General features: G+C 44.4%; 1 protein-coding gene across 1 annotated transcript in view; it reads left to right on the forward strand.

Annotated features, from left to right (window-relative positions):
- Window positions 1-26,430, forward strand: part of DOCK2 (dedicator of cytokinesis 2) — a 963,684-nt gene that overhangs the window by 902,806 nt on the left and 34,448 nt on the right. The window contains exons 47-48 of the mRNA XM_075859372.1: window positions 6,385-6,522; window positions 26,168-26,295. Of these exons, the coding sequence (XP_075715487.1) occupies window positions 6,385-6,522; window positions 26,168-26,295 (266 nt within the window). The remainder of the gene's footprint in view (window positions 1-6,384; window positions 6,523-26,167; window positions 26,296-26,430) is intronic.

Consider the following 26,430-nt stretch of genomic DNA (forward strand, 5'->3'; position numbering starts at 1 on the left):
CGTCATTACGGCAGCGTTGCTAGGCGACGTCAGTAAGGGTATGTGCACACACACTAATTACGTCCGTAATTGACGGACGTATTTCGGCCGCAAGTACCGGACCGAACACCCTGCAGGGAGCCGGGCTCCTAGCATCATATTTATATACGATGCTAGGAGTCCCTGCCTCTCCGTGGAACTACTGTCCCGTACTGAAAACATGATTACAGTACGGGACAGTTGTCCTGCAGAGAGGCAGGGACTCCCAGCATCGTACATAAGTATGATGCTAGGAGCCCGGCTCCCTGCACTGTGTTCGGTCCGGTACTTGCGGCCGAAATACGTCCGTCATTTACGGACGTAATTAGTGTGTGTGCACATACACTAAATAGTCACTGTTCAGGGTGCTGAAAGAGTTAACTGATCGGCAGTAACTGTTTCAGTACCCTGGACAGTGACTACCGATCACAGTACCTGTAAAAAAAAAGACGTTCATACTTACCGAGAACTTTCTGCTTCCTCCAGTCCGGTCTCCTGGCCGTTGCCTTGGTGACGCGTCCCTCTCGACATCCGGCCCGACATTCCTTGATGACGATGCAGCCTTGTGAGCGCTGCAGCCAATCACAGGCTGCCGCGGCCTCTGCAGCCAATCACAGGCTGCAGAGGCCTCTGCAGCCAATCACAGGCTGCCGCGTCAGAAAAGGTCGGACTGGAGGAAGAAGAGGGACTCGTCAACAAGACAACGACCGGGTACATATGAAATGCTTTTTATTTTATTTTTAATCAGCAGCCTCTTTTCTCTATCAGTGATTGATAGAGATAAGTGGCTGCCGATTTGTATAATGTTTTTGACCGGGTTCGGTCAAAACGGGTTCGGCCGAACCCGGTGAAGTTCGGATTCGCTGCGAACCGAACTTTACCGGAAGTTCGGACCGAAACCGGGTTCGGTTGTCCCGGTTCGCTCATCTCTAGTACTGATCATTCACAAGGAGAATGAACATTTACATTTAGTGACTCACCGGTGACAACTTGTCAGATTGGAGTCGTTCTTTTTGTCTTTTATTTGGTCTGGTATGATGACTTCTCCCGGCCACGACCCATTTCTGCAGTTTGCTGCTCAGATATCTTCAGCTTCTAATTTTTCCAACATTTTCGCACCTATAAACAAAGATAAAATTGTCATGGTGCCGCACTCTATGCTCCTAAATATTATAGTATCATACACTGTGCCCCTGAATATAATAGTATCATACACTGCGCCCCCGAACATAATAGTGCTACACACTGTGCTGAATATAATAGTACTATACACTGTGCCCCTGAATATAATAGTGCTACACACTGTGCTGAATATAATAGTACTATACACCGTGCCCCTGAATATAATAGTATCATACACTCTTCCCCAAACATAATAGTGCTACACACTGTGCTGAATATAATAGTACTATACACTGTACTCCTGAATATAATAGTACTACACACTGTACCACTGAATAGAATAGTACTATACATTGCGCTCCTGAATATAATAGTACTATACACTGTGCTCCTGAATATAATTGTACTATACACTGTTCTCCTGAATAGAATAGTACTATACATTGCGCTCCTGAATATAATTGTACTATACACTGTGCCCCTGAATAGAATAGTACTATGCACTGTACTCCTGAATATAATAGTACTATACACTGTGCCCCTGAATAGAATAGTACTATGCACTGTACTCCTGAATATAATATTACTATACACTGTACTCCTGAATATAATAGTACTACACACTGTACCACTGAATAGAATAGTACTATACATTGCGCTCCTGAATATAATAGTACTATACACTGTGCTCCTGAATATAATAGTACTATACACTGTACTCCTGAATATAATAGTACTATACACTGTGCCCCTGAATAGAATAGTACTATGCACTGTACTCCTGAATATAATATTACTATACACTGTACTCCTGAATATAATAGTACTACACACTGTACCACTGAATAGAATAGTACTATACACTGTGCTCCTGAATATAATAGTACTATACACTGTGCCCCTGAATAGAATAGTATTATACACTGTGCTCCTGAATATAATAGTACTATACACTGCGCTCCTGAATATAATAGTACTACACACTGTACCACTGAATAGAATAGTACTATACATTGCGCTCCTGAATATAATAGTACTATACACTGTGCTCCTGAATATAATTGTACTATACACTGTTCTCCTGAATAAAATAGTACTATACACTGCGCTCATGAATATAATAGTACTATACACTGCGCTCCTGAATATAATAGTACTATGCACTGTACTCCTGAATATAATAGTACTATACACTGTACTCCTGAATATAATAGTACTTTACACTGCACCCCTGAATATAATAGTACTATACACTGTACTCCTGTATATAATAGTACTATACACTGTGCTCCTGAATATAATAGTACTATACACTGTACTCCTGAATATAATAGTACTATGCACTGTACTCCTGAATATAATAGCACAATATACTGTGTCCCTGAATATAATAGTACTATACACTGTACTCCTGAATATAATAGTACTATGCACTGTACTCCTGAATATAATAGTACTATGCACTGTACTCCTGAATATAATAGCACAATATACTGTGTCCCTGAATATAATAGTACTATACACTGTGCCTCTGAATATAATGGTGCTATACACTGTACTCCTGAATATAATGGTACTATACACTGTGCTCCTGAATATAATAGTAATATACACTGTACTACTGAATATAATAGTACTATACACTGTGCTCCTGAATATAATAGTACTATTCCCTGTGCTCCTGAATTTAATAGTACTATACACTGTGCTCCTGAATATAATAGTACTATACACTGTGCTCCTGAATATAATAGTAATATACACTGTGCTCCTGAATATAATAGTACTATACACTGTACCCCTGAATATAATAGTACTATAAACTGTGCTCCTGAATATAATAGTGCTATACACTGTACCCCTGAATATAATAGTACTATACACTGTGTCCATGAATAAAATTGTGTCAAATACTGCAAAGTAATGTACCACACACCGGACCTTTTACACCCGCCGATATTCGGGCAATGCAGCGAGCGCCAATCAACAATACATCGTTGATAGGCGCTCGTTTGCTCCTTTAACACGGAGCTATGGATAGGACGAGCAGTCATTACTTCAATTGCTTGTCCCCATACATTACCATCATGTAGGCAACCCGTCTCCCTGTTTACACATGTGCTGCCGACAACGATAATATTTAACTTTTTTAAGATGATACGACCCGCAGATGATCGAGCATTTGCTCGTTCATCTGCTGATTGCTGCCCTGTTTACACAGGGCAATTATTGGCAACGAGTGTTCTAAGAAAGCTGATCTGCCCGATAATCGCCCAGTGTAAAAACCCCTATAGTGTCTCTCATAGATCCCCCTTTAGATAGTGCTTCCTATAGTGTCCTCTGTAGATAGTATCATTCTCTGTAGTTAGTGCCCCTATATAGTCCTACCCTGTAGTTATTGTCCCCTATATAGTCCTCCCCTGTAGTTATTCTCACCTATAGTTAAGGCCCACAACACTGCCCACAATAAAAGGAAAAAAACATTATATTCTTACCTGTCCCGTTGCCGCGCCATTCTCCAGCCCGCCAGTCCTCCTCCAGTGAAACGAGGCAGCGCCGCGATGGCGTCATTGCGCCGACTGCATCATCACTAAAGCGCCGAATGGTGAGGCATCATGTGCCTCGCCATGGCAGCGCTAGTGAAGTCAATTGTATCTGTGTCCTAAGGACACGAATACCATTGAGTGCAGGGGACCGGCTCCGGCTCCCCGCTTCACCCGGTTCTGCGAAGTGGCTGTAATTTTAACAACCGGTTCGGGGGAACCGGGGCAAACCAGTTGGATCCCAACCCTGTGCCCACTACATCATAATCCATGTCAGTCATTAGAATCTCCAATTTGTCTATTTTACTTGCAAGACTTGCAATCGCCAACATACATTTGATCTTACCGACACCTTTATCATTCTTAGGTCCATATTTATTCCTATTCCTCCCTACTCGTCTTGCTAACCCCAGCCCCCACTAATCCCCATTAACCCCTGCTGTCTCAAACTCCCTATGTACTCTATTTAACCCCGCTTCTGCATCCCCACCATCCCTCCCCCAGATCCTAGTTTAAAAGCTCCTCCAGCTGTCTAACCATTCTTTCCCCCAGCACAGCTGCATCCTCTCCATTTAGATGCAGCCCGTCCCTACCGTAGAGCCTGTAGCCGAAAGAGAAGTCAGCCCAGTTTTCCATTGACCCAAACCCCTCCTTCCTACAGCAGTTTCTAAGGCACTTATTTTTTTATTTTTTTTGTATTTCAAAGTTTTTTCTTTTCAACAAAGAAAGTAAGGATACAGAAGGAAAAAAGGGTGACGTGGGTACAAAAGATCTGATCACAATGCGACATATATACAGTTAATTCAACAAGTCTGTTTGAGTTCCAATAACGCCAGTATTGTATTGTGAGATACCCCTCTCATCTATCTAGTGTCAGTATGGAGAGACTTGCATATTAACTCAACGCCTCTATCCGATAAGGCACTTATTTTACTCCCTAATCTCCCGCTGTCTTTCTAGTGACGCTCGTGGCACTGGTAGTATTTCTGACAACATTACGCTGGAGGTCCTGGACTTTATCTTCTCTCCTAGTTCCCTAAAATAATTTTTTAAGGACCTTCCATCTCCCACTGACGTTGTCATTGGTACCGATGTGTACCATGACCGCCAGGTCTTCCCCAGCCCCACCCAGCAATCTGTCTATTCGATCCACAATATACTGAACTTAAGCACCCGGCAGACAATATACTGTTCGGCATTCACGGTCGCGGCGACAGATGAGCCTATCTGTCCACTTAATAATAGAATCCCCTACCACTAGCATCTGTCTGACCTTTGCTGCACTCCTACTTCCATCCTTCCCACAGCAGGTCTTGTCCTGGTTGCTAGGAGCAACGCCCTGCTGTAGTGATGCTGGCTCTGGACTTGCATCCCTAATATTAGCCAAACTGGCATATTTCCTGGGTTGTGCAAATTCACGACTAGCCTCCCTGGCACTTTTTCCCCTACCCTTACTCTAACTGTTACCCAGCTCCTAATCTCTGGATCCTGAGCTTGCCCGCCTCCACCCACCTCCATCTCACTGGCCCCAGCCAGTGTTTGCTCAGTGAGCGCTAAACTCCTCTCCAGGATTGCAATGCTCCTAAGTGTTGCAAGCTGCATATTTAGATCCAATACCTGGGCTTCCAAATACACAACATGCTGGCATTTAGCGCAGAGATATTCACCCTCAAACGATTGTTTAAGGCATGAATACATTGCAAAAGACACACACCTGGAAGCTTTGTCCATGGAGCACATTTTTAAATGGCGATAAACAGTATAGCAAGACATACTAAAATCTTTTGTAGTACAGAATACACAAAAATGCGGAAGGAAAATTTACAAATCTTAATTTTTAGTGATTCCATCTATTGTGCAGGCCAGCCAGTAAGAATTGGTGCAGTTATAGCAGGTTCTTTTCACCAGCACTGTGGGGTGCAATATCATTTATGTTAATACAATATCTAGGCACATGAAACATTTTTCAATGATTCCAATTATGAAATTGTTATGTTTTGTGTGATCTAAAAGAAATGTAATAGGGCAACCCTCTTAATCAAAGGCTTTTGCGGTTATTTGGGGCGTTACACAATTAGTGTGCCATTAGAAATATACATAATTATACATATATTTTGAATCTAGTAGTCAGAGGTTTCCCATAACAGCTTGGGAACTATAGTTGTGCACAGAAACCTCCAAAAACTTAGAGAGTCATTTTTCACTAGCTGTACCCCAGTATTATGGCGTCAAAAAGTTGCAAAACATAGCGCACGCCATGTTAGCGCAATAATTTGTGACTTTTTAAGTTTTACTCCGTCCTCGCCACTTTTTAAAAAAAGTAAGCAGAGCTTAGTGTCGAGGTGGAGCCATTTGCGGCCCAGAAAATTCACTATAATTGACACTAGAAGCTGGTAGAAATTATAGTGGAAATCTATGCCAGCTCCCAGCACAGACAGCCGAAGATGCAAAAAATGTGTTGCATCTTACTCCTGCGGGCTTTAAGCTAAGACGTATGTATGAAACGCCAGTCTAAATCTGCCACATACTGATATAATAACATACACATTTTTTCGACTTTTCTTTTATAAGCTTTGAATTAAACATGTTTACTACAGTGTGACTTTATATATAGAAGTAGTAATGTTAAGACCAGAGTAGTTTCTGTGCAATGTAGAGGTTTAGCATATCACTACATATGACAATTTTTCTATTATTATAGACGCCTCTTCTTGGTGCTGGGATACAAATTCATGAAAAAAGAGTCACTGAAGACCTTCGCCCTTTCCATGACCGAATGGAGGAATGTTTTAGGATTTTAAAAATGAAGGTTGAAAAGCAATATGGCGTGAGAGAACTGGTAAGATTGAATTTAGGATTTCTAATTCAGCTTAATGCTGTTCTTTCAATATATAAATAAATATAAAAATATGTTTTTTTTGGGGGGGACAGTACCAAACACATGCATACGATTTGGAGCTCAAGTTAACTAAGTTAAGGCTTCATTTACATCTGTGTCAGGGCTCCGTTCATGGGTTCCGTTGGAGCTTTCCGTCAGGGGAACCCATGAACGGAAGCCTGATTGAAATAAATGGAAACCATAGGTTTCCATTTGCATCACCGTTGATTTCAATTGTGACGGATCCGGTGCAAATGGTTTCCGCTTGTCACCGTTGTTAAGGGTTCCGTCGTTTTGACGGAATCAATACCGTAGTGGACTGCCCTATTCATTTCGTCAATAAAATATGATAAATATGATTAATGCATTGTAATATTTACAAATCTCAACGCAACATCTCACTAGTAGTCATTACTACTAGTTTCTTATTGTTGACCATACTATTAATAAGACTTCTGCTATTTTATTGCCTGTTTAGTAGAAAGCAACAATTTGGGCAACTCCAAACAATGCTCTACTCAACCGTAAAAGGATCACACAACATACAGTGTTTTGTGTGAAATGATATAAAGGGATTCTTAATTACAATTGCTGTAATTTTTGGATGAGGAGTCTGTGTAACCATAATCCTATGCCATCTGTATCTTACACCCACACCGCAGTAAAAGGTGCTTATAAAGCTCTGTGTACGTTATGCGTGGGAAGTACAGTAACTTAGTAATTCTCTAGGAAAAAAGTTGATAGGTTTTAAAACATAACTTTTTCCGTCAGCCCCCTTAACCCCTTAATGACCAGCCAATTTTTGACCTTAATGACCAAGCCATTTTTTCACGTTTTTTTCATCGTCTCATTCAAAGATCTATAACTTTTTTATTTTTGCGTTGACATAGCTGTATAAGGTCTTGTTTTTTGCGGGACAAGTTGTAATTTTTAATAGCACAATTTTGGGGTACATAGAAGTTATTGATTAACTTTTATTAACTTTTTTTTGGGGGGAATAGAAAAAAACTTCAATTTTGCCACACTTTTTTGCGTCCTAAATTTACACCGTTTACCGTGTGGTATAAATAACACAATAACTTTATTCAGCGGGTTGTTACGATTGCAACGATACCAAATTTGTATAGTTTTTGTATATTTTACTACTTTTACACAGTGAAAACCGTTTTTTTCAAAATTATTTGTTTTTGTGTCTCCATAATTGAAGAGCCATAACTCTTTTATTTTATCGTTGATGCAATTGTATGAGGGCTTTATTTTTGTGGGATGACTTGTAGTTTATATCGGTACCATTTTGGAGTAGATGCGACTTTTTGATCATTTTAGATCACTTTTCTTAAGGCTGGATTCAAAGAAAACAACAATTTTTGCATGTTTTTTTATTTTATTTTTTACAACGTCCACCATGCGGGTTAAATGATGTAATAAGTTTATAGTTGGGGTCGTTACGGACGCGACGATACCAAATATGTGTAACTTTTTTTACTTTATTTTGTTTGTTAACAATAAAGCAGTTTGTATTGCAGTGTAAAAAGGACAGGCATCTGCTAGGTCATGCTAGACGCATTTCCTACATGCAGACCTGGGGGCCTTTACTAGTCCCCCGGCTGCCATTGGAGACACAGACACTCGGCAATCTTATCGCCGGGTATCAGTGGGATGAGAGGGAGCTTCCTCCTTCTCTCCAAAACCACTCAGATGCGGAGCTCGCTATTGAGCGCCACATCTGAGCGGTTAAACGGGTGAAATCGATACTAATATCGATCTCACTCGTTCGAGCAGGGATGCCCCCAGCCCTTAGCTACCTCTGGCAGCTGAGAGGAGGGACATTTAACGGCTCCCTGCTCTGTTTATTTATTCCGATTCAGCGCCGTAAAAAGCCTATTGCATCGGAATAAAGCCCGTTAGTGGCCGCCGTAAAAACACTATGGGGCGGTCACTAACGGGTTAAAGAAGCAACTTCTATATTTTGTATGCATTTGTTTACTGCTTAATCCCTTCCTGCTGCTGCCACTTTTGACCTTCCTGACAGAGCCTAATTTTTCAAATCTGACATGTCAATTTTATGTGGTAATAACTTTAGAAGGCTTTTACATATCCAAGTGATTCTGATTGTTTTCTCGTGACAAATTGTACTTTATGTTAGTGGTAAAATTTGATCGATACTTTCAGTATTTAATTGTGAAAACTACCAAAATGTAGCAAACAATTGCAAAAATTTGCATTTTTATAAATTTATATGTATCTGCTTGTAGGACAAATAGTTATACTACACAAAATAGTTGTTAATTAACATTTCCCATAAGTTTACTTTACATTGACATCATTGTTTAAACATCCTTTTCTAATATGTTACAAGGCTTACAACTTTAGCAGAAATTTCTCACATTTTCAAGAAAATGTCAAAAGCCTTTTTTTTTTAGGGACAAGTTCAGTTGTGAAGCTTTGAGGAGCCCATACATTACAACCTCCATAAATCACCCCATTTTAAAAACGACACCCCTCAAGGTATTCAAAACAGCATTTAGAAAGTCTCTTAACCCTTTATGGGTTTTGGAGGAATTAAAGCAAAGTAGAGGAGGCATTTTCAAATAAATTTTTTTTTGCAGAACTTCCATATGAATCCACTTTTCTCTGTAACACGGAAGGTATTACCAGAGAAACACAAGTTAATATTTATTGCACAGAATCTTCAGTTTTTAGAAATACCCCACATGTGACACTAGTGTGCTAATGGACTGAAGCATAGGCCTCTGAAGCAAAACGGCACCTAGTGGATTTTGGGGCCTTCTTTTTATTAGATTATATTTTAGGCACCATGTCAGGTTAGAAGAGGTCTTGTGGTATCAAAATAAAGGAAACAAGCCACATAGCACTGTTCGGCTTCAGTACTTGATCAAAGAGATCAAACTCACCCATGTACTTATTATAGCCTGGATACAATCTGGCTTGGGGGTCGTTGTAGTGCTACCTCAGACAGGGACAGCGGTGCTGGCGTTACCGTGTATTTTGATCAACATAAGGACATCCCTTATGTCCTTATTCTTGACTAGTAACATGTTCTCGTTGTTTAGTGACCTGCTTTCTCCCTTTCTTAGTGGTTGCCCAATCAGAGTTCTAGGAAGGCTTCTCTGATTTTTGCGCAGGGTGCCGCATGGTCCAGTACTTCTGGTGGAGAGGCAGTTAAATAGTGGGATATCTACGTAAAGGTGATAACCCTGGTCCAGCAGTGGGTGCACCAAATTCCACACTATTTTTCCACTAACTCCCAGGACGCGGGGACGCGCATTCTGGTGGTTTATCCTGGTGTTTTCCCCTTCATAAACCTTAAACTTGTGGGTGTACCCTGAGCTGCTCTCGCACAGCTTTTACATTTTTATTCCATACCAGGTATTGGTGAAATTTTAGTCTCCCCTTAAAATGTACAAGGGACTAGTCTATTGCAATGTTCTTTTCGGGGTTGTATGATTGTTCAAAATGTGATTCGGTGATCAGTGATTGGCCTGATTTTGAATAGGCGGTCATATTTGGGGTCATCACGGGGTGGGCACTGTGCATTATCACTATAATTCAGAAATGTCAGAATTTTTTCAATACCAGGGGCATTGCCATGGCGGTACAATGGGGTGCTGTATAAAAGATTTGTACTCCAGTATTGCCTAAACTCTGGATTTTTTACTAGGCCCATATGTAGCACTAGGCCCCAAAATTTCATAATCTCCACTGCATCTATGGGAATCTACCTAGCAAATGATGACTTTGGGGTTTCGGCTAAAAATTGCTGAGCGTATAAATTTGTCTGGGCCACCATTAAATTAACAAAATATTTAGAGAAAAATACCTCCAAAAGTAAATTTATGTGAGGCCTGCTGTCTCAAATGAATTCCTGAGCTGCCTATGAAATTTGGAATGTGAGGCTTGTAATTCTCAGGGGTCTGGTTCCACATGGTATCACTCATTTTGGTAGTTTCCTCAGCTGTTCCCCCGGGACAATCTTGCGGGGGTTCCTCATCACTGAATGAGGATGATAATGAGGAGGAGGACAAGAGGAATAGGGCATATTCCACTTCTTCCTTGCTAGCTGTATCAGTGTCAGAGGCCAGGATTGCATATGCCTCCTCGGCTGAATAGACCTTTTGGGATGATTGGGACATTTTTTATTGGGCGGTTTAGTGCTTGAACAGGTGGAATACAGAATTTATGTTTTAAAATGTGTGTTGTGCTTTTACACGTGTATATAAAATTTCAAAGGAAAAAAAAAGGAAGAGTAGAAAAAGGAGAAATAATTAAGATAAAAATTTAGGAGAAAAAAAATTACTAGACAAACGTCCAATATAAAACCGTAAAAATTTCCTGACTACCTGACACTAACAAATTAACCCCAATGCTAAAAAAAAAGTATGGTATAAAATAAATGAACTACACTAAGTTTGAGCTACGACTGTGTCGCTACAGTGTCAAAAATTTTGTGAACTAACGTCTGTTAAAAAAAACCTGAATGTCCATCACTAACGGATGCTAACTATAATGCCGTAAATTTCCACTAAAACTGTAGAAAAAATATATAGCTAAAACTTCTGCTATATATTTTTTTTACAAAATGGACGTCAATAAATGTCCGCTACCAGGGGCGTAGCTAAAAGCTCATGGGGCCCGGGGCAAAAGTCCTTCTTGGGCCTCCCCAATTTCTCTTCATGGCCGACGGCCTGCAGCTTTCAGCTGCGTTGCTGGGTCTCCTTAGGGACCCAACAATGCAGCTAGGGGCGTCACTAAGGTCTTAAAATGTCAGCTAAAATAGCCCCAACACATATGCTCCACCCCTTCCCAAAATATGTGTGTGTATGTACAATACCGTACAAAAGTTTAGGGTCACTTAGAAATTTCCTTTTTTTTTAAAGAAAAGCACAGTTTTTTTCAATGAAGATAACATAAAATTAATCAGAAATACACTCTATACATTAATGTGCTAAATGACTATTCTAGCTGCAAACATCTGGTTTTTAATGCAATATCTACATAGGGGTATAGAGGCCCATTTCCAGCAACCATCACTCCAGTGTTCTCATGGTACATTGTGTTTGCTAACTGTGTTAGAAGGCTAATGGATGATTAGAAAGCACTTGAAAACCCTTGTGCAATTATGTTAGCACCGCTGTAAACAGTTTTGCTGTTTAGAGGAGCTATAAAACTGACCTTCCTTTGAGCTAGTTGAGATTCTGGAGCATTACATTTGTGGGTTCGATTAAACTCTCCAAATGGCTAGAAAAAGAGAGCTTTCATGTGAAATTCGACAGTCTATTCTTGTTCTTAGAAATGAAGGCTATTCCATGAGAGAAATTGGCAAGAAACTGAAGATTTCCTACAACGGTGTGTACTACTCCCTTCAGAGGACAGCACACACAGGCTCTAACCAGAGTAGAAAGAGAAGTGGGAGGCCCCGCTGCACAACTGAGCAACAAGACAAGTACATTAGAGTCTCTAGTTTGAGAAATAGACGCCTCACAGGTCCTCAACTGGCAGCTTCATTAAATAGTATCCGCAAAACGCCAGCATCAACGTCTACAGTGAAGAGGCGACTCCGGGATGCTGGCCTTCAGGGCAGAGAGGCAAAGAAAAAGCCATATCTGAGACTGGCTAATAAAGGGAAAAGATTAATATGGGCAAAAGCACACAGACATTGACAGAGGAAGATTGGAAAAAAGTGTTATGGACAGACGAATCGAAGTTTGAGGTGTTTGGATCACACAGAAGAACATTTGTGAGACGCAGAACAACTGAAAAGATGCTGGAAGAGTGCCTGACGCCATCTGTCAAGCATGGTGGAGGTAATGTGATGGTCTGGGGTTGCTTTGGTACTGGTAAAGTGGGAGATTTGTACAAGGTAAAAGGGATTTTGAATAAGGAAGGCTATCACTCCATTTTGCAACGCCATGCCATACCCTGTGGACAGTGCTTGATTGGAGCCAATTTCATCCTACAACAGGACAATGACCGAAAGCACACCTCCAAATTATGCAAGAACTATTTAGGGAAGAAGCAGGTAGCTGGTATTCTATCTGTAATGGAGTGGCCAGCGCAGTCACCAGATCTCAACCCCATTGAGCTGTTGTGGGAGCAGCTTGACCGTATGGTACGCAAGAAGTGCCCATCAAGCCAATCCAACTTGTGGGAGGGGCTTCTGGAAGCATGGGGTGAAATTTCTCCCGATTACCTCGGCAAATTAACAGCTAGAATGCCAAAGGTCTGCAATGCTGTAATTGCTGCAAATGGAGCATTCTTTGACGAAAGCAAAGTTTGAAGGAGAAAATTATTATTTGAAATAAAAATCATTATTTATAACCTTGTCAATGTCTTGACTATATTTTCTAGTAATTTTACAACTCATTTGATAAATATAAGTGTGAGTTTTCATGGAAAACACAAAATTGTCTGGGTGACCCGAAACTTTTGAACGGTAGTGTATATGTACATATTAGTATATATATATATATATATATATATATATATATATATATATATAGGAGACAGATTATCTATAGCACTACGATCCCCATAGGTGTGGATAGGATTAGATACAGCGGCTCAGCAGACAGTATTACATATGATAGCATTAGATATAGGGCCCCACGGACAGTATCACACATGATAGGCTTAGATACAGGCAGGACCGCATTTAGAGTTGATGCTGCCCTAGGCACTTTTAGTGCTGATGCCCCCTCTAACTCCTGAAGTTACGGAAACAGCATAGCTCGCTGAAATTGCGGCTCAAGCACTGGACCTAGGAAAGGTAAGTATAATAAAAAATGGGGGGAACCCCCTAATTTTTCATAACCAGCCATATACAACAATGCAGCAGCAGGCTAGCATTACTAGGGTGGGAAATTGACTGGCCAATCGCAAAGATCGCCGATGAGGGAGGGGGGCGCGACTTCCCCCTGGGCATTGTGTAAAGAGGGCCTTTTGTCAGAAGATTGTTGAACGTTTAGTTACCCTTTAAAGAGACATACAGAGAAAACTATAACAAATCATAAAAGGAGAAACTAGCAGTTTTTTATACTATATAGACAAAAGTATTGGGACACCTTACAACTTCATGAGCTTTTATGACATCCCATTCTGAATCCATATGCCAGAAAAGCGTTGGCGACTTTTATGCTATATGCACAAAGTTACGAAACAGACTTTTTGCATCCTGTCACAGTACAACGCTGGAATTCAGTGAGCTCTTTAGAACGACCCATTCTTTTACAAATGTTTGTAAAGGCAGACTGAATGGATAGGTGCTGGATTTTATACACCTGTGCCAACGGGACTGAATGAAACACCTGAATTCAATGATTAAGTAGTGTGTCCCAATACTTTTATCTATATAGTGTATGTTTGAATTGAGGTAAAGAAGTATTTTCCCTATACAGTGCATTATGAACTATTGAAGCAAACGCAATGCAGTCAGTAACTGATGGCAAGTCTGCTTTAATAAGATTGTAATCAGAGATTTCGGTGCTTTGGCTTAGTCTGTTAAGCTTAGTTACCTAAATGTATGCATAAGGGAACTTAATACGATTTGTAAACATATAAAAGCGCAAACACACGGCAGAGCCGTGTGCACAAAGTCTGTACCGCAGTTTTCAGATCCCACATGCCTCCCAAGTATGGAGAAGCATGACCTTCCAGCACTACAGGCTCCAATGGAAGCCAGGGGAGAATATATCTATGTTACTATGTACACAGTGGCGTAACTACCGCTGTAGCAGCCGTAGCGGCTGCCACGGGGCCCGCAGCATGAGGGGGCCCGGGCCGCCCACCGGCATGCCCCCCCCCCCATGGCCGGAGGCTCCGCTAGCAGCCGCTACGGCGCGACGCCACTGAAGGGGTTGTTCCTACAAAAGACATGCATAGGGGATACATGTGGTATCACTGGGACGCACAGCGATAAGGAGAACGGGGGGCCGAAAGTCCCCCGAAGTTCTCCATGACAAACCTCGGACTTCCGGGGTCTGTCTACAGCTCCATAGAAATGAATTGTGCACCGGTCGCGCTTGTGCGCATGCGTGACCAGCGCTCCTTTCATTTTTATTGAACTGCGCAGACCCCGGAAGTGCGAGATTTCTCATGGAGAACTTTGGGGGAATTTCGGTGCCCCGTTCTCCTTATCGCGGCCAGCGATCACATATGTATCCCCTATCCTGTGGATAGGGGATACATCTCTTTTGTAGGACAAACTATAGGCCGTTTTTGGGGGGGGGGGGGGTTGGGGGCTGTATGGCGTTACCTACATGGGGAGTTTAGAGCTGTATGGCATTATCTACAGGGGGATTTGGGGCTGTATGGCATTATCTACAGGGGGAATGTATGGCGTTACCTACAGGGGGGTTCAGGGCTGTATGGCGTTATCTACAGGGGGGCTGTATGGCGTTATCTACAGGGGGCGTTGTATGGCTCTATCTACAGGGCTGTATGGTGCTATCTATAGGGGGGGGGGGTGGAATCTATAGGGAGGCACTATCTACAAGGGGGGGTTGTGTGATACCCAGGGGAGGGGGGCCCCAGTCAAAAGTTTGCTATGGGGCCCAGTCTTTCGTAGTTACGCCCCTGTATGTACATATATAATCCAAAGGAAAATGGCACCAGTTTTTTGCATCAGTAGAAGGCTTAAGCAACTCTTTGGCAGTCCTTTTACGGCTCCGTACAAAACAGAGCTGTGAAACAGCCGTGTGCATGAGCCCTAAAACAAAGGGAACTTAAATTCCACACAGCTTTTCTATCAGCCTGCAGTACACACATGCTGTTGGTGTCTACTGTGCAACAGGCAGGCTACAATTGTTAAAAGTTGCAGCCTATGTACTGCAGGGCAATGTCAGTGTTTAATTTCCAAACCATTATCTTATCCTATTATGTTCTTGCTGTCATCCATAAGGGAACTATTGTAACTATGGGAGTGTATTTGTAGGTAGCCCCGCTCCACTCCTCTGACATGCTGGGCCGCTCTAACCGCTGATGCGCTACACTGGGTCCTATTGCCAAATTTTAAATCATCACCTACATTTCTATTAAAGCTCCTCCTGCTCTGGTAGTTATTGCCAGAGCCATTTCGTTCCTAGTGTTCCTAATTCCCTCCACCCTCTCCTCTACGTGGCTGGTGGCTGCTCCAGCCTCCAACGTGCTGCACTGGGTCCTAGCACATGCGCACTGAGTCTTGTATTCTTTTAGGACCAGCGCACACACAATTTTAAATCATCACCTGGATTGCTATAAAAGCTCCTCCTGCTGTGGTAGTCATTGCCAGAGCAATTTGGTTCCTAGTGTTCCTAGTTGCCTTGCAGTCCTGTTTTTTTATTTCATACCAACTTTTTGCCTATTTTTGACCATCCATGCCTGCCACCTGCCCTCATCCTTTGCTATGTTTATCATTCTGAACCTCTGCTTCCTGCTCAGGCCTATTGCTACGTTAACTGTGTTGAGTCTCTGCCGCTGGCCCAGACCCATTGCTACGTTTACCACTCTGCCTCTTCCAACGTCAGCCAAACCCAAGGAAGACTTCTCTGGTGTAGCAATGCGGCATTCCCCCGCAGCACAGTCCACATCCCTGTACAGGGCTTAAAGTGTGAAGACCATGGGACTTCGCTCCCCGGAGTAGCCCCAAGTCAAATTCATTGCTGACACTACAACAGCCAGGGGCGTAACTTGGGAAGACTGGGCCCCATAGCAAACTTTTGACGGGGGCCCCCCTAAGGTGCCACATGCAGCCTCCCTTATAGATAGTGCCCCCTGTAGATTGTGCCACACAGCCCCCCTGTAGACAGTGCTATACAGCCCCCCTGTAGACAACAGTGTCACAACCCACTTGTAGCTAGCGCCCCACCTCCCCCTGTAGATATTGCCATAAAGCCCCCATGTAGATAGCACCATACAGCTCCCCCTGTATGGAGCGCCACAAAGCCATCCTCACCTTGTATATAGTGCCACACAGCCCCCCTGTAGCATCTGCCGCACACAAACCCCTGTAGATTGGGCCACACACATTCCCCTGTAGATAGCACCACACAGCCTTCCCCCTTGCAAATAGTGCCATACAGCCCCCTAGTAGTGCCACACAGCCCCCCTTAGTAGTGCCACACAGCCCCCCTTGTATCTAATACCACACAGCCCTACCCTTGTATATAGTGCCATACAGACCCCCTTGTATATAGTTCCACACAGCCCCTCCCTTGTAGATGTGCACAGCCCCCTGCAGATAGCACCACACACAGATCCTTGTAGATTGCGCCACACACAGCCCACTGTAGATTGCGCCACACACAGCCCCTGTAGACAGTGCCACACACATACCCCTGTAGATTGCGCCACACACAGACCCCTATAGATTGCGCCACACAGCCCTCCCCCTTGTAAGTGCCATACAGCCCCCCTAGTAGATAGTGCCACACAGCCCCCCCTTAGTAGCGCCACACAGCCCCCCTTGTATATAGTGCCACCCTGCTCCCACCTAGTATATAATGCCACCATGCCTCCCCTTGTATATAGTGCCACCCTGCTCCCCCTTGTAAATAGTGCCACCCTGCTCCCCCCTTGTATGTAGTGCCACCCTGCTCTCCTCCTTGTATATAGTGCCACCCTGCTCCCCCTTGTATATAGTGCCACCCAACCCCCCCCTGTAAAGGATCTGCCAGGCACTGCGGGGTTAACTCCCAGAACTAATCAGTCAGCACCTGAGAATACATCCCTGAGACTGACTCCTGCTTCCACAATTCAGGCTGGCAGGCTTAGGAGTGGGAGAGCCTATCGTAACCTGGCCAGACTCAGCTAGCTCCCGCCCTCGGTCTATTTAAGCCTGCACTTCCTGTCCCTCGGTGCTTGTTATTGCTTTTGTTTCCTTCCTTGTGGTTCCTGGCCCAGCTACAGCTCCTGCTATTTTTGATCCTGCTCCATACCGACCCTGGCTTACCGACTACTCTTCTGCTTTTCGTTTTGTACCTCGCACACTCCTGGCTTGACTCGGCTCGTTCACCACTCTGGTTGCTCACGGTGTTGCCGTGGGCAACGGCCCCTTTTCCTTGCTTGTGTTCCTTGTATGTTTGTCGTGTTTGTCGTGCACTTACTGAGCGCAGGGACCGCCGCCCAGTTGTACCCCGTCGCCTAGGGCGGGTCGTTGCAAGTAGGCAGGGACAGAGTGGCGGGTAGATTAGGGCTCACTTGTCCGTCTCCCTACCCCCTGCCGTTACATAATAACAAGCCCATACCTAGTCTACCCCTGGTCCTGACACCACTATGGATCCCCGTGAGACCCTGGCTCAGCAAATGCAGGGTCTCTCCCTACAGGTCCAGGCCCTGGCTCAGAGGGTCAACCAGCCTGATGCTACCCTGGTAGTTCCCCGCAGCGCACCTCTTGAACCCCACCTCAAGTTGCCCGACCGGTTCTCAGGGGACCGGAGGACTTTTCTCTCCTTTCGGGAGAGTTGTAGGCTTTACTTTCGTTTAAAGCCTCATTCCTCAGGTTCTGAGAGCCAGCGGGTGGGTATAATTATGTCCCGGCTCCAGGAAGGGCCCCAAGAGTGGGCCTTCTCCTTGGCTCCTGACGCCCCTGAACTTTCCTCTGTTGATTGTTTCTTTTCTGCTCTCGGACTTATTTATGACGAGACTGACAGGACTGCCTTTGCCGAGAGTCAGCTGGTGACCTTAAGTCAGGGTAAGAGACCTGTTGAGGAGTATTGCTCTGACTTTCGGAAGTGGTGCGTAGCTTCTCGGTGGAATGACCCTGCCTTAAGGTGCCAGTTTAGGTTGGGTCTGTCTAATGCCCTGAAAGACCTGCTAGTTAGCTATCCCTCTTCTGACTCCCTAGACCAGGTTATGGCTTTAGCGATACGACTTGACCGACGTCTCAGGGAACGACAACGTGAACGTTTATGTGTTTTCTCCTCCGACTCCCCCATGATGCCTCCCGAAGCTCCGTTGCTTCGTTCCTCCCCGAAAGATTCAGAGATACCTATGCAACTCGGGGCCTCCGTGTCCCCCCAACAACGTAGAGAATTCCGCAGGAAGAATGGTCTCTGCTTCTACTGTGGGGACGACAAGCATCAAGTGAACAACTGTCCTAAGCGTAATGTTGCAGCCAGAGAACTTCCGCGTCTAAGTGATCATCGGGGAGGTCACTTGGGCGCACAGGTATTTCCCGTAAATATGAAACGTACTAAGATCTTGCTTCCCTTTCAGGTCTCTTTTGGTGGTAGGTCTGCTACCGGCAGTGCTTTCGTGGATTCAGGGTCCTCTACTAATATCATGTCTGTGGAATTTGCTATGTCCCTTGCTATGCCTCTTATTGATTTGCCTAAACCTGTCCCGGTAGTGGGTATCGACGCCACTCCTCTTGCTAATGGTTATTTTACACAGCATACCCCTGTTTTTGAACTCCTTGTTGGCTCCATGCATTTGGAGCAATGCTCTGTACTGTTGATGCAGGGATTATCGTACGATTTGGTGCTAGGTCTTCCCTGGTTGCAGTTGCATAATCCTACGTTTGACTGGAATACTGGGGAGCTAACCAAATGGGGTAATGAATGTTGTACGTCATGTTTTTCTGTTAATTCTATTTCTCCCCCTAAGGAGGCGAATACGCTACCCGAGTTTGTTCAGGACTTCGCTGATGTTTTCTCTAGGGAGGCCTCCGAAGTGTTACCTCCTCATAGAGAATACGATTGCGCTATCGAATTGGTACCAGGAGCTAAGCTTCCTAAGGGTAGGATATTTAATCTTTCTTGTCCCGAACGTGAAGCTATGAGAGTGTATATCCAGGAATCCCTGGCCAAGGGTTACATTCGTCCCTCTTCTTCTCCGGTAGGTGCTGGCTTCTTCTTCGTGGGGAAGAAGGATGGTGGTCTTAGGCCATGCATTGACTACCGTAGCCTGAATAAGGTCACGGTAAGGAACCAGTATCCCCTTCCTTTGATTCCTGATCTCTTTAATCAGGTTCAGGGGGCCCAATGGTTTTCTAAATTGGATCTACGGGGGGCGTATAACCTTATTCGCATCAAAGAGGGGGATGAGTGGAAGACTGCGTTTAACACGCCCGAAGGCCATTTCGAATACCTCGTCATGCCCTTTGGGTTGTGTAATGCCCCTGCGGTCTTCCAGAATTTCATAAGTGAGATTTTGAGAAATTACCTGGGGATTTTTCTGGTAGTGTACCTTGATGACATACTGGTGTTTTCCAAGGACTGGTCCTCCCACGTGGAGCATGTCAGGAAGGTGCTCCAGGTCCTTCGGGAAAATAAACTGTTTGCCAAAACCGAAAAATGTGTGTTTGGGGTACAGGAGATTCCATTTTTGGGTCAAATCCTCACTCCTCATGAATTCCGCATGGACCCCGCCAAGGTTCAGGCTGTGGCGGAATGGGTCCAACCTGCCTCCCTGAAGGCGTTACAGTGTTTTTTGGGGTTTGCTAATTATTACAGGAGATTTATTGCTAACTTCTCGGTCATCGCTAAGCCCCTTACGGACCTCACTCGCAAAGGTGCTGATCTCCTCCACTGGCCTCCTGAGGCTGTCCAGGCTTTTGAGGTCCTTAAGAAGTGCTTTGTCTCGGCCCCGGTGCTGGTTCAGCCCAACCAAATGGAGCCATTTATCGTGGAAGTTGACGCATCCGAGGTGGGAGTGGGGGCTGTCTTGTCCCAGGGTACCAGGTCCCTCACCCATCTCCGCCCCTGTGCCTACTTCTCCAGGAAGTTTTCGCCAACTGAAAGTAACTATGATATTGGCAACCGCGAACTCTTAGCCATTAAATGGGCATTTGAAGAGTGGCGCCACTTCCTGGAGGGGGCTAGGCACCAGGTAACGGTCCTTACCGACCACAAGAATCTGGTGTTCCTAGAATCTGCCCGGAGGCTAAACCCGAGACAAGCTCGATGGGCGTTATTTTTTACCAGATTCAATTTTTTGGTTACCTATAGGGCTGGGTCTAAAAATATTAAGGCTGATGCACTGTCGCGTAGCTTCATGGCCAGCCCTCCTTCGGAGGAAGATCCTGCTTGTATTTTGCCTCCAGGTATAATCATTTCCTCGATCGATTCTGATTTAGTCTCTGAAATTGCTGCTGATCAAGGTGCAGCTCCCGGGAACCTTCCTGAGAACAAGCTGTTTGTTCCCCTGCAATTCCGGCTAAGGGTACTTAGGGAAAATCATGACTCCGCACTATCTGGCCATCCAGGCATCCTGGGTACCAAACACCTCATTACCAGAAATTATTGGTGGCCTGGGTTGCCTAAAGACGTTAAGGCCTACGTCGCCGCTTGTGAGGTTTGTGCTAGGTCCAAGACTCCCAGGTCCCGACCAGCGGGCTTACTGCGTTCGTTGCCCATTCCCCAGAGACCTTGGACACATATCTCCATGGATTTTATCACCGATTTGCCTCCATCCCAAGGCAAGTCGGTGGTGTGGGTGGTGGTGGACCGCTTCAGTAAGATGTGCCACTTTGTGCCCCTCAAGAAACTACCCAACGCCAAAACGTTGGCTACCTTGTTTGTCAAACACATCCTGCGTCTCCATGGGGTCCCTGTCAATATTGTTTCGGACAGAGGGGTACAATTTGTTTCATTGTTTTGGAGAGCCTTCTGTATGAAGTTGGGGATTGATCTGTCCTTCTCCTCTGCCTTCCATCCTGAAACCAATGGCCAAACGGAGAGGACTAATCAGTCTCTAGAACAATACTTAAGGTGTTTTGTCTCTGACTGTCAATTTGATTGGGTCTCTTTCATTCCCCTCGCCGAATTTTCCCTTAATAACCGGGTCAGTAACTCGTCTGGGGTCTCTCCTTTTTTTTGTAATTTTGGGTTTAATCCACGGTTCTCCTCCGTTTCACCTGGTAGTTCCAACAATCCTGAGGTAGAGGTCGTTCATCGGGAACTGTGCACAGTCTGGGCCCAGGTTCAGAAAAACCTAGAGGTGTCCCAGAGCGTACAAAAAACTCAGGCTGATAAAAAACGTTCTGCTAACCCCCTGTTTATGGTCGGGGATCTGGTGTGGTTGTCGTCTAGGAACTTGCGTCTCAAGGTTCCGTCCAAGAAGTTTGCTCCCCGGTTTATTGGGCCGTATAAGGTCATTGAGGTCCTCAATCCTGTCTCCTTCCGGCTGGAGTTACCCCCGTCTTTTCGGATACACGACGTGTTTCATGCCTCCCTCCTCAAACGCTGCTCCCCGTCCTTGGCTCCCTCGAGGAGACCTCCTGTTCCCATCCTCACCCCGGAGGGGGTGGAATTCGAGGTGGCCAGGATTGTGGACAGCAAGATGGTCCAAGGCTCCCTCCAGTACCTGGTCCATTGGAGAGGATACGGGCCCGAGGAGAGGACTTGGGTACCCGCCCGGGATGTTCACGCTGGGGTATTGGTCAGGAGGTTCCACCTGCGTTTCCCCAGTAAGCCAGGTCCACTTAGAAAGGGTCCGGTGGCCCCTCATAAAAGGGGGGGTACTGTAAAGGATCTGCCAGGCACTGCGGGGTTAACTCCCAGAACTAATCAGTCAGCACCTGAGAATACATCCCTGAGACTGACTCCTGCTTCCACAATTCAGGCTGGCAGGCTTAGGAGTGGGAGAGCCTATCGTAACCTGGCCAGACTCAGCTAGCTCCCGCCCTCGGTCTATTTAAGCCTGCACTTCCTGTCCCTCGGTGCTTGTTATTGCTTTTGTTTCCTTCCTTGTGGTTCCTGGCCCAGCTACAGCTCCTGCTATTTTTGATCCTGCTCCATACCGACCCTGGCTTACCGACTACTCTTCTGCTTTTCGTTTTGTACCTCGCACACTCCTGGCTTGACTCGGCTCGTTCACCACTCTGGTTGCTCACGGTGTTGCCGTGGGCAACGGCCCCTTTTCCTTGCTTGTGTTCCTTGTATGTTTGTCGTGTTTGTCGTGCACTTACTGAGCGCAGGGACCGCCGCCCAGTTGTACCCCGTCGCCTAGGGCGGGTCGTTGCAAGTAGGCAGGGACAGAGTGGCGGGTAGATTAGGGCTCACTTGTCCGTCTCCCTACCCCCTGCCGTTACACCCCCTTTGTATATAATACCAGCCTGCTTCCCGCCTTCTATATAATGCCACCCTGCTCCCCCTTGTATATAATGCCACCCTTCTCCCCCTTTGTATGTAGTGCCACCCTGTTTCCCCCTTGTATATAGTGCCACCCTGCTCCCCCCTTGTATATAATGCCACCCTGCTCCCCTGCTTGTACATAATGCCGCCCTGCTCCCCCCTTGAATATAATGGCACCCTGCCCCCCTTGTATATAGTGTCACCCTACTCGCCCTGTATATTGCCACACAGCCCCCCCCCCAAAATAACTATATTGTAGTTATTGCCCCGTTCCGAAGACGAAGGGAGCGCTGAAAATCCTCTGGGCGGGACGCACGCGCAGACCAGCGTGAAGCAGTTACATCATCACGCTGGCCTGCACAGGGAGTCTTCCCAGCGCGTTATAGGCTGCAGGCCTAATGTGGCATGCAGCCTATAGTATTTCCTAAGAACGCAGATACAAATGACTGTGGCTGTCGCTATCACCAGGGCAACCAGCCCTTGATTGTTAGGGGCCAGGAGGCGCAGGCTCTCGTTGTGGCGTCGCTAGCACTGTAGCAGCCATTACGGATGCTACCAGTGCCACCGGGCATGGGAGGGCGTGCCGGCGGGCGGCACTGGCACCCTCATGCCACGGGTCCTGTAGTTACGCCACTGACAACAGCCCAATCCTAGGGCTGTCGTTACAATATCAGGGAATAGTGGTATATGCAGTCCACTAATGTAAGGCCCCCTGCACACAACCATGCCCGTAATCATGGTCAGTGTTTACGGGCACGGACGGCTGCTGATGGCCGCGAACAGCCATTCGAATTTGTGGCCCATGCTTCCATATAAAGTATGGGAGCATGGTCCGTAAAAAAATAAAAAAATAGGTCATGTCCTATCTTTTGCGGAGCCTTTCGACGGCACGTAAATAACGGGAAGGTGTCCGTCGGCCATAGAAACGACTGGGTCCGTAATTACAGACATGATCTACGGTCGTGTGCATGAGACCTTAGGCCTTATTCACACGAACGTATCCATTTTGTGTGCGTAAAAAAATGCAGCGTTTTTCCTGCGTTGCAGTTCCGTGTGGTATTTTTGCATTTTTTACGCGTGTATGTCATCCGTATGTCTCGTGTTTTTTACGTTAGCAAAATAAACTGAAGGAGGTGTTTTCTTTTCCTCATAATTTCTTTAGCAACTGTTGTGTGAAAAACACATGCCACACAGATGTGCGTCCGTGTACTGTCTGTGATTTTTCACGCACCCATTGACTTCAATGGATGCGTGATGCGCAAAAAACACACAAGTATAGGACATGCAATAAGTTTCACGCAGCGGACAAACGCTGCGTGAAAAACACTGAATGTCTGAATGGCCCCATTGAATTGCATACGTCCGTAGTTTTACGCGCGTAACACGGACGTGAAATACGCTCGTGTGAATAAGGCCTCAATATGTAGATTCAACAGGTGTGAATCTAAAAATCTGTACTTTTAAGGGTATGTTCACACAACCTATTCTCAGCCGTAAATGTCCCGAAAAACGGCTGAAAAATCGGAAGCAGAACGCCTACAAACATCTGCCCGTTGATTTCAATGGGAAATACTGCGTTCTGTTCCGACAGGACGTTTTTTTACGCCTCATTTTCAAAAAACGGCACGTAAAAAGACGCCCCGTAAAAAGAAGTGCATGTCACTTCTTGAGCTGTTTTTCATTGACTTGATAGAAAAACAGCTCCAAAAACGGCCGTAAAAAAACGCTGGGAAAAACGCTAGTTTGATTAAAAAACGGCTGAAAATCAGGAGCTGTTTTTGCTTGAAAACAGCTCCGTATTTTCAGCCGTATTTTGGTAACCATGTGAACATATCCTAATAGTAGACTTTTCAGCACTACATGGCATGTAGCAATAATTGGACATTAATGTGACTCCTTCTTAGATCTGCTTATTAAACATAAGTAAACTACCGTAGTTACAAACTCTTGTTGTGCTGTCAGTGTGTACATAACTTGTAATAAGTACGTATCCAGTTGAAATATTACAGATACCCTTGAATAAGGAGAGCGATTTAGTGATCTCTGCCCGTAGTCAGTGCATGTTAGGAGACAGATGGAAGAGAGGTAATTGGTTTTGGAGATAAAACAAATCTGCAGATAAAAAAAATGCCAGCCTCAAACTGGGACAGTTTGGATTAGTGGAAACCTCATTCAAATTGTATGAGTCAGAACTGCAGGAAAAAAAGGTATATTCACCACATTCCCATTACTGTCAAAAGGTTTTGTTCAGCATAAAAACAGATATTCATGGGGGAGGAGACACAGGAAGGATAACAGAGGAGAGAAGAGAATACACAGCAGCAAAAACACAGCTCAGCTCTTACAATGAATGAACTCTTCTTTAGCCTCTTTTCATCTCTTTGTCCCTCTCACATCTACTTTAAAGGGACCTTTACACTGCTGTTGTCACAGATATAATGGCTGATCAGACCAGCAATGCTTTGTATTTTTTTTTATATAAGTTAGGCATCGCTATGATCTTTTAGCGTTCTGCATAATAAAAAGTACTTTTAATCATCCATGCGGGATGGTTTTCTCGGTTAGATCTGTGAGCAGAGACAGGTGCCAGTGGTCTTCTGCACCTTGTGAATGAATTTGAATTTGTAATGGCCACCAACATCCCTGGGAAACAAAAGCAAAAGACCTCCACACGGCACCTTTCAGTGGAATTATTAATTTTTTTCAGAACCAAACCCTAAGTACCAAATCAATTTACCTCATTAATGGCCAGGCACGGTTCAGCGTTTTTTAATACACATGTATAAAACGTAAAATTTTGTCAGGCTATTCAAATATTTTGTGGAATTTTTATTTGATACACGGGGGTTTGTACAATTGTAGCTTTTTTTCTTTTTCTTTTCTTGGTGTTATTGAGCTGTTTTTCACATTTCCAATTTGAAAATGTAATAGTATAATATTATTCTGAAGTAAAGTTTGAAAGTGGGTTACCCCTACTCATACCGTTATTTTAATTTAGCAGATGTACAATTTTCTTTACTGTGTTTTCTTTCTTTTTATCTTTACATTTACTTTTACATAGGTATTTTCCCCTCTAAATGTATGCAGGATTTTTACAGCTAGGCCTTTTACAAGGGAAAGCACTTTCCTTGTAGGAGGCCTAATTGAAAATCCTGTTGCTGTGTATTTGGAACTTGGCCTATATTTGCACGTAACGTGGCCATACAACCTAGCTTCATTGTTTGGGATCTTTATTCATTTGTTATATGTGGCGTAAGTTATTCTTGCTTTGCTATTTCCCATTATATGTTCCTTCATCTATCAACTCTACTACTATGACCAAATGATTTCAGCTTTGTTCTGTAGCCTCCATAGTAACAGTATATTTAACCATTTCTGTATTGAAAAATCTTGTAAAAAGAAGGCTAGACACTAATAATAATAATAATAATAATAATAGTTCTTCTTATATTAATTTTATGATTTATTTGGTAAAATTCACAATGCAATTTATAACATAAAGCATGGTTTATTCTTATAATGTCCTTCCCTTACAGCCTGACTTTGATGATGGAAGAGTAGGAAGGCCCAGATCCATGTTACGGTCCTATCGACAGATGTCTATCATATCTATGTCTTCCATGACGTCTGATTGTAGCACTCCCAACAAGGCTGCATCAGAAAGGTGAGATTTCAAATATGACCCCCCCCCCCCAACTTTAGTAGGTTTATTTTTTCATGTACTGCAGCATTTTAAATGAATTATTCTTCCGTAAGACTTACTTTAAGGGCATGGCCACACGTAGCGGAATTGCTCTGG

The sequence above is a fragment of the Rhinoderma darwinii genome, chromosome 3, assembly GCF_050947455.1.
Source record: "Rhinoderma darwinii isolate aRhiDar2 chromosome 3, aRhiDar2.hap1, whole genome shotgun sequence".
Lineage (NCBI taxonomy): Eukaryota > Metazoa > Chordata > Amphibia > Anura > Rhinodermatidae > Rhinoderma > Rhinoderma darwinii.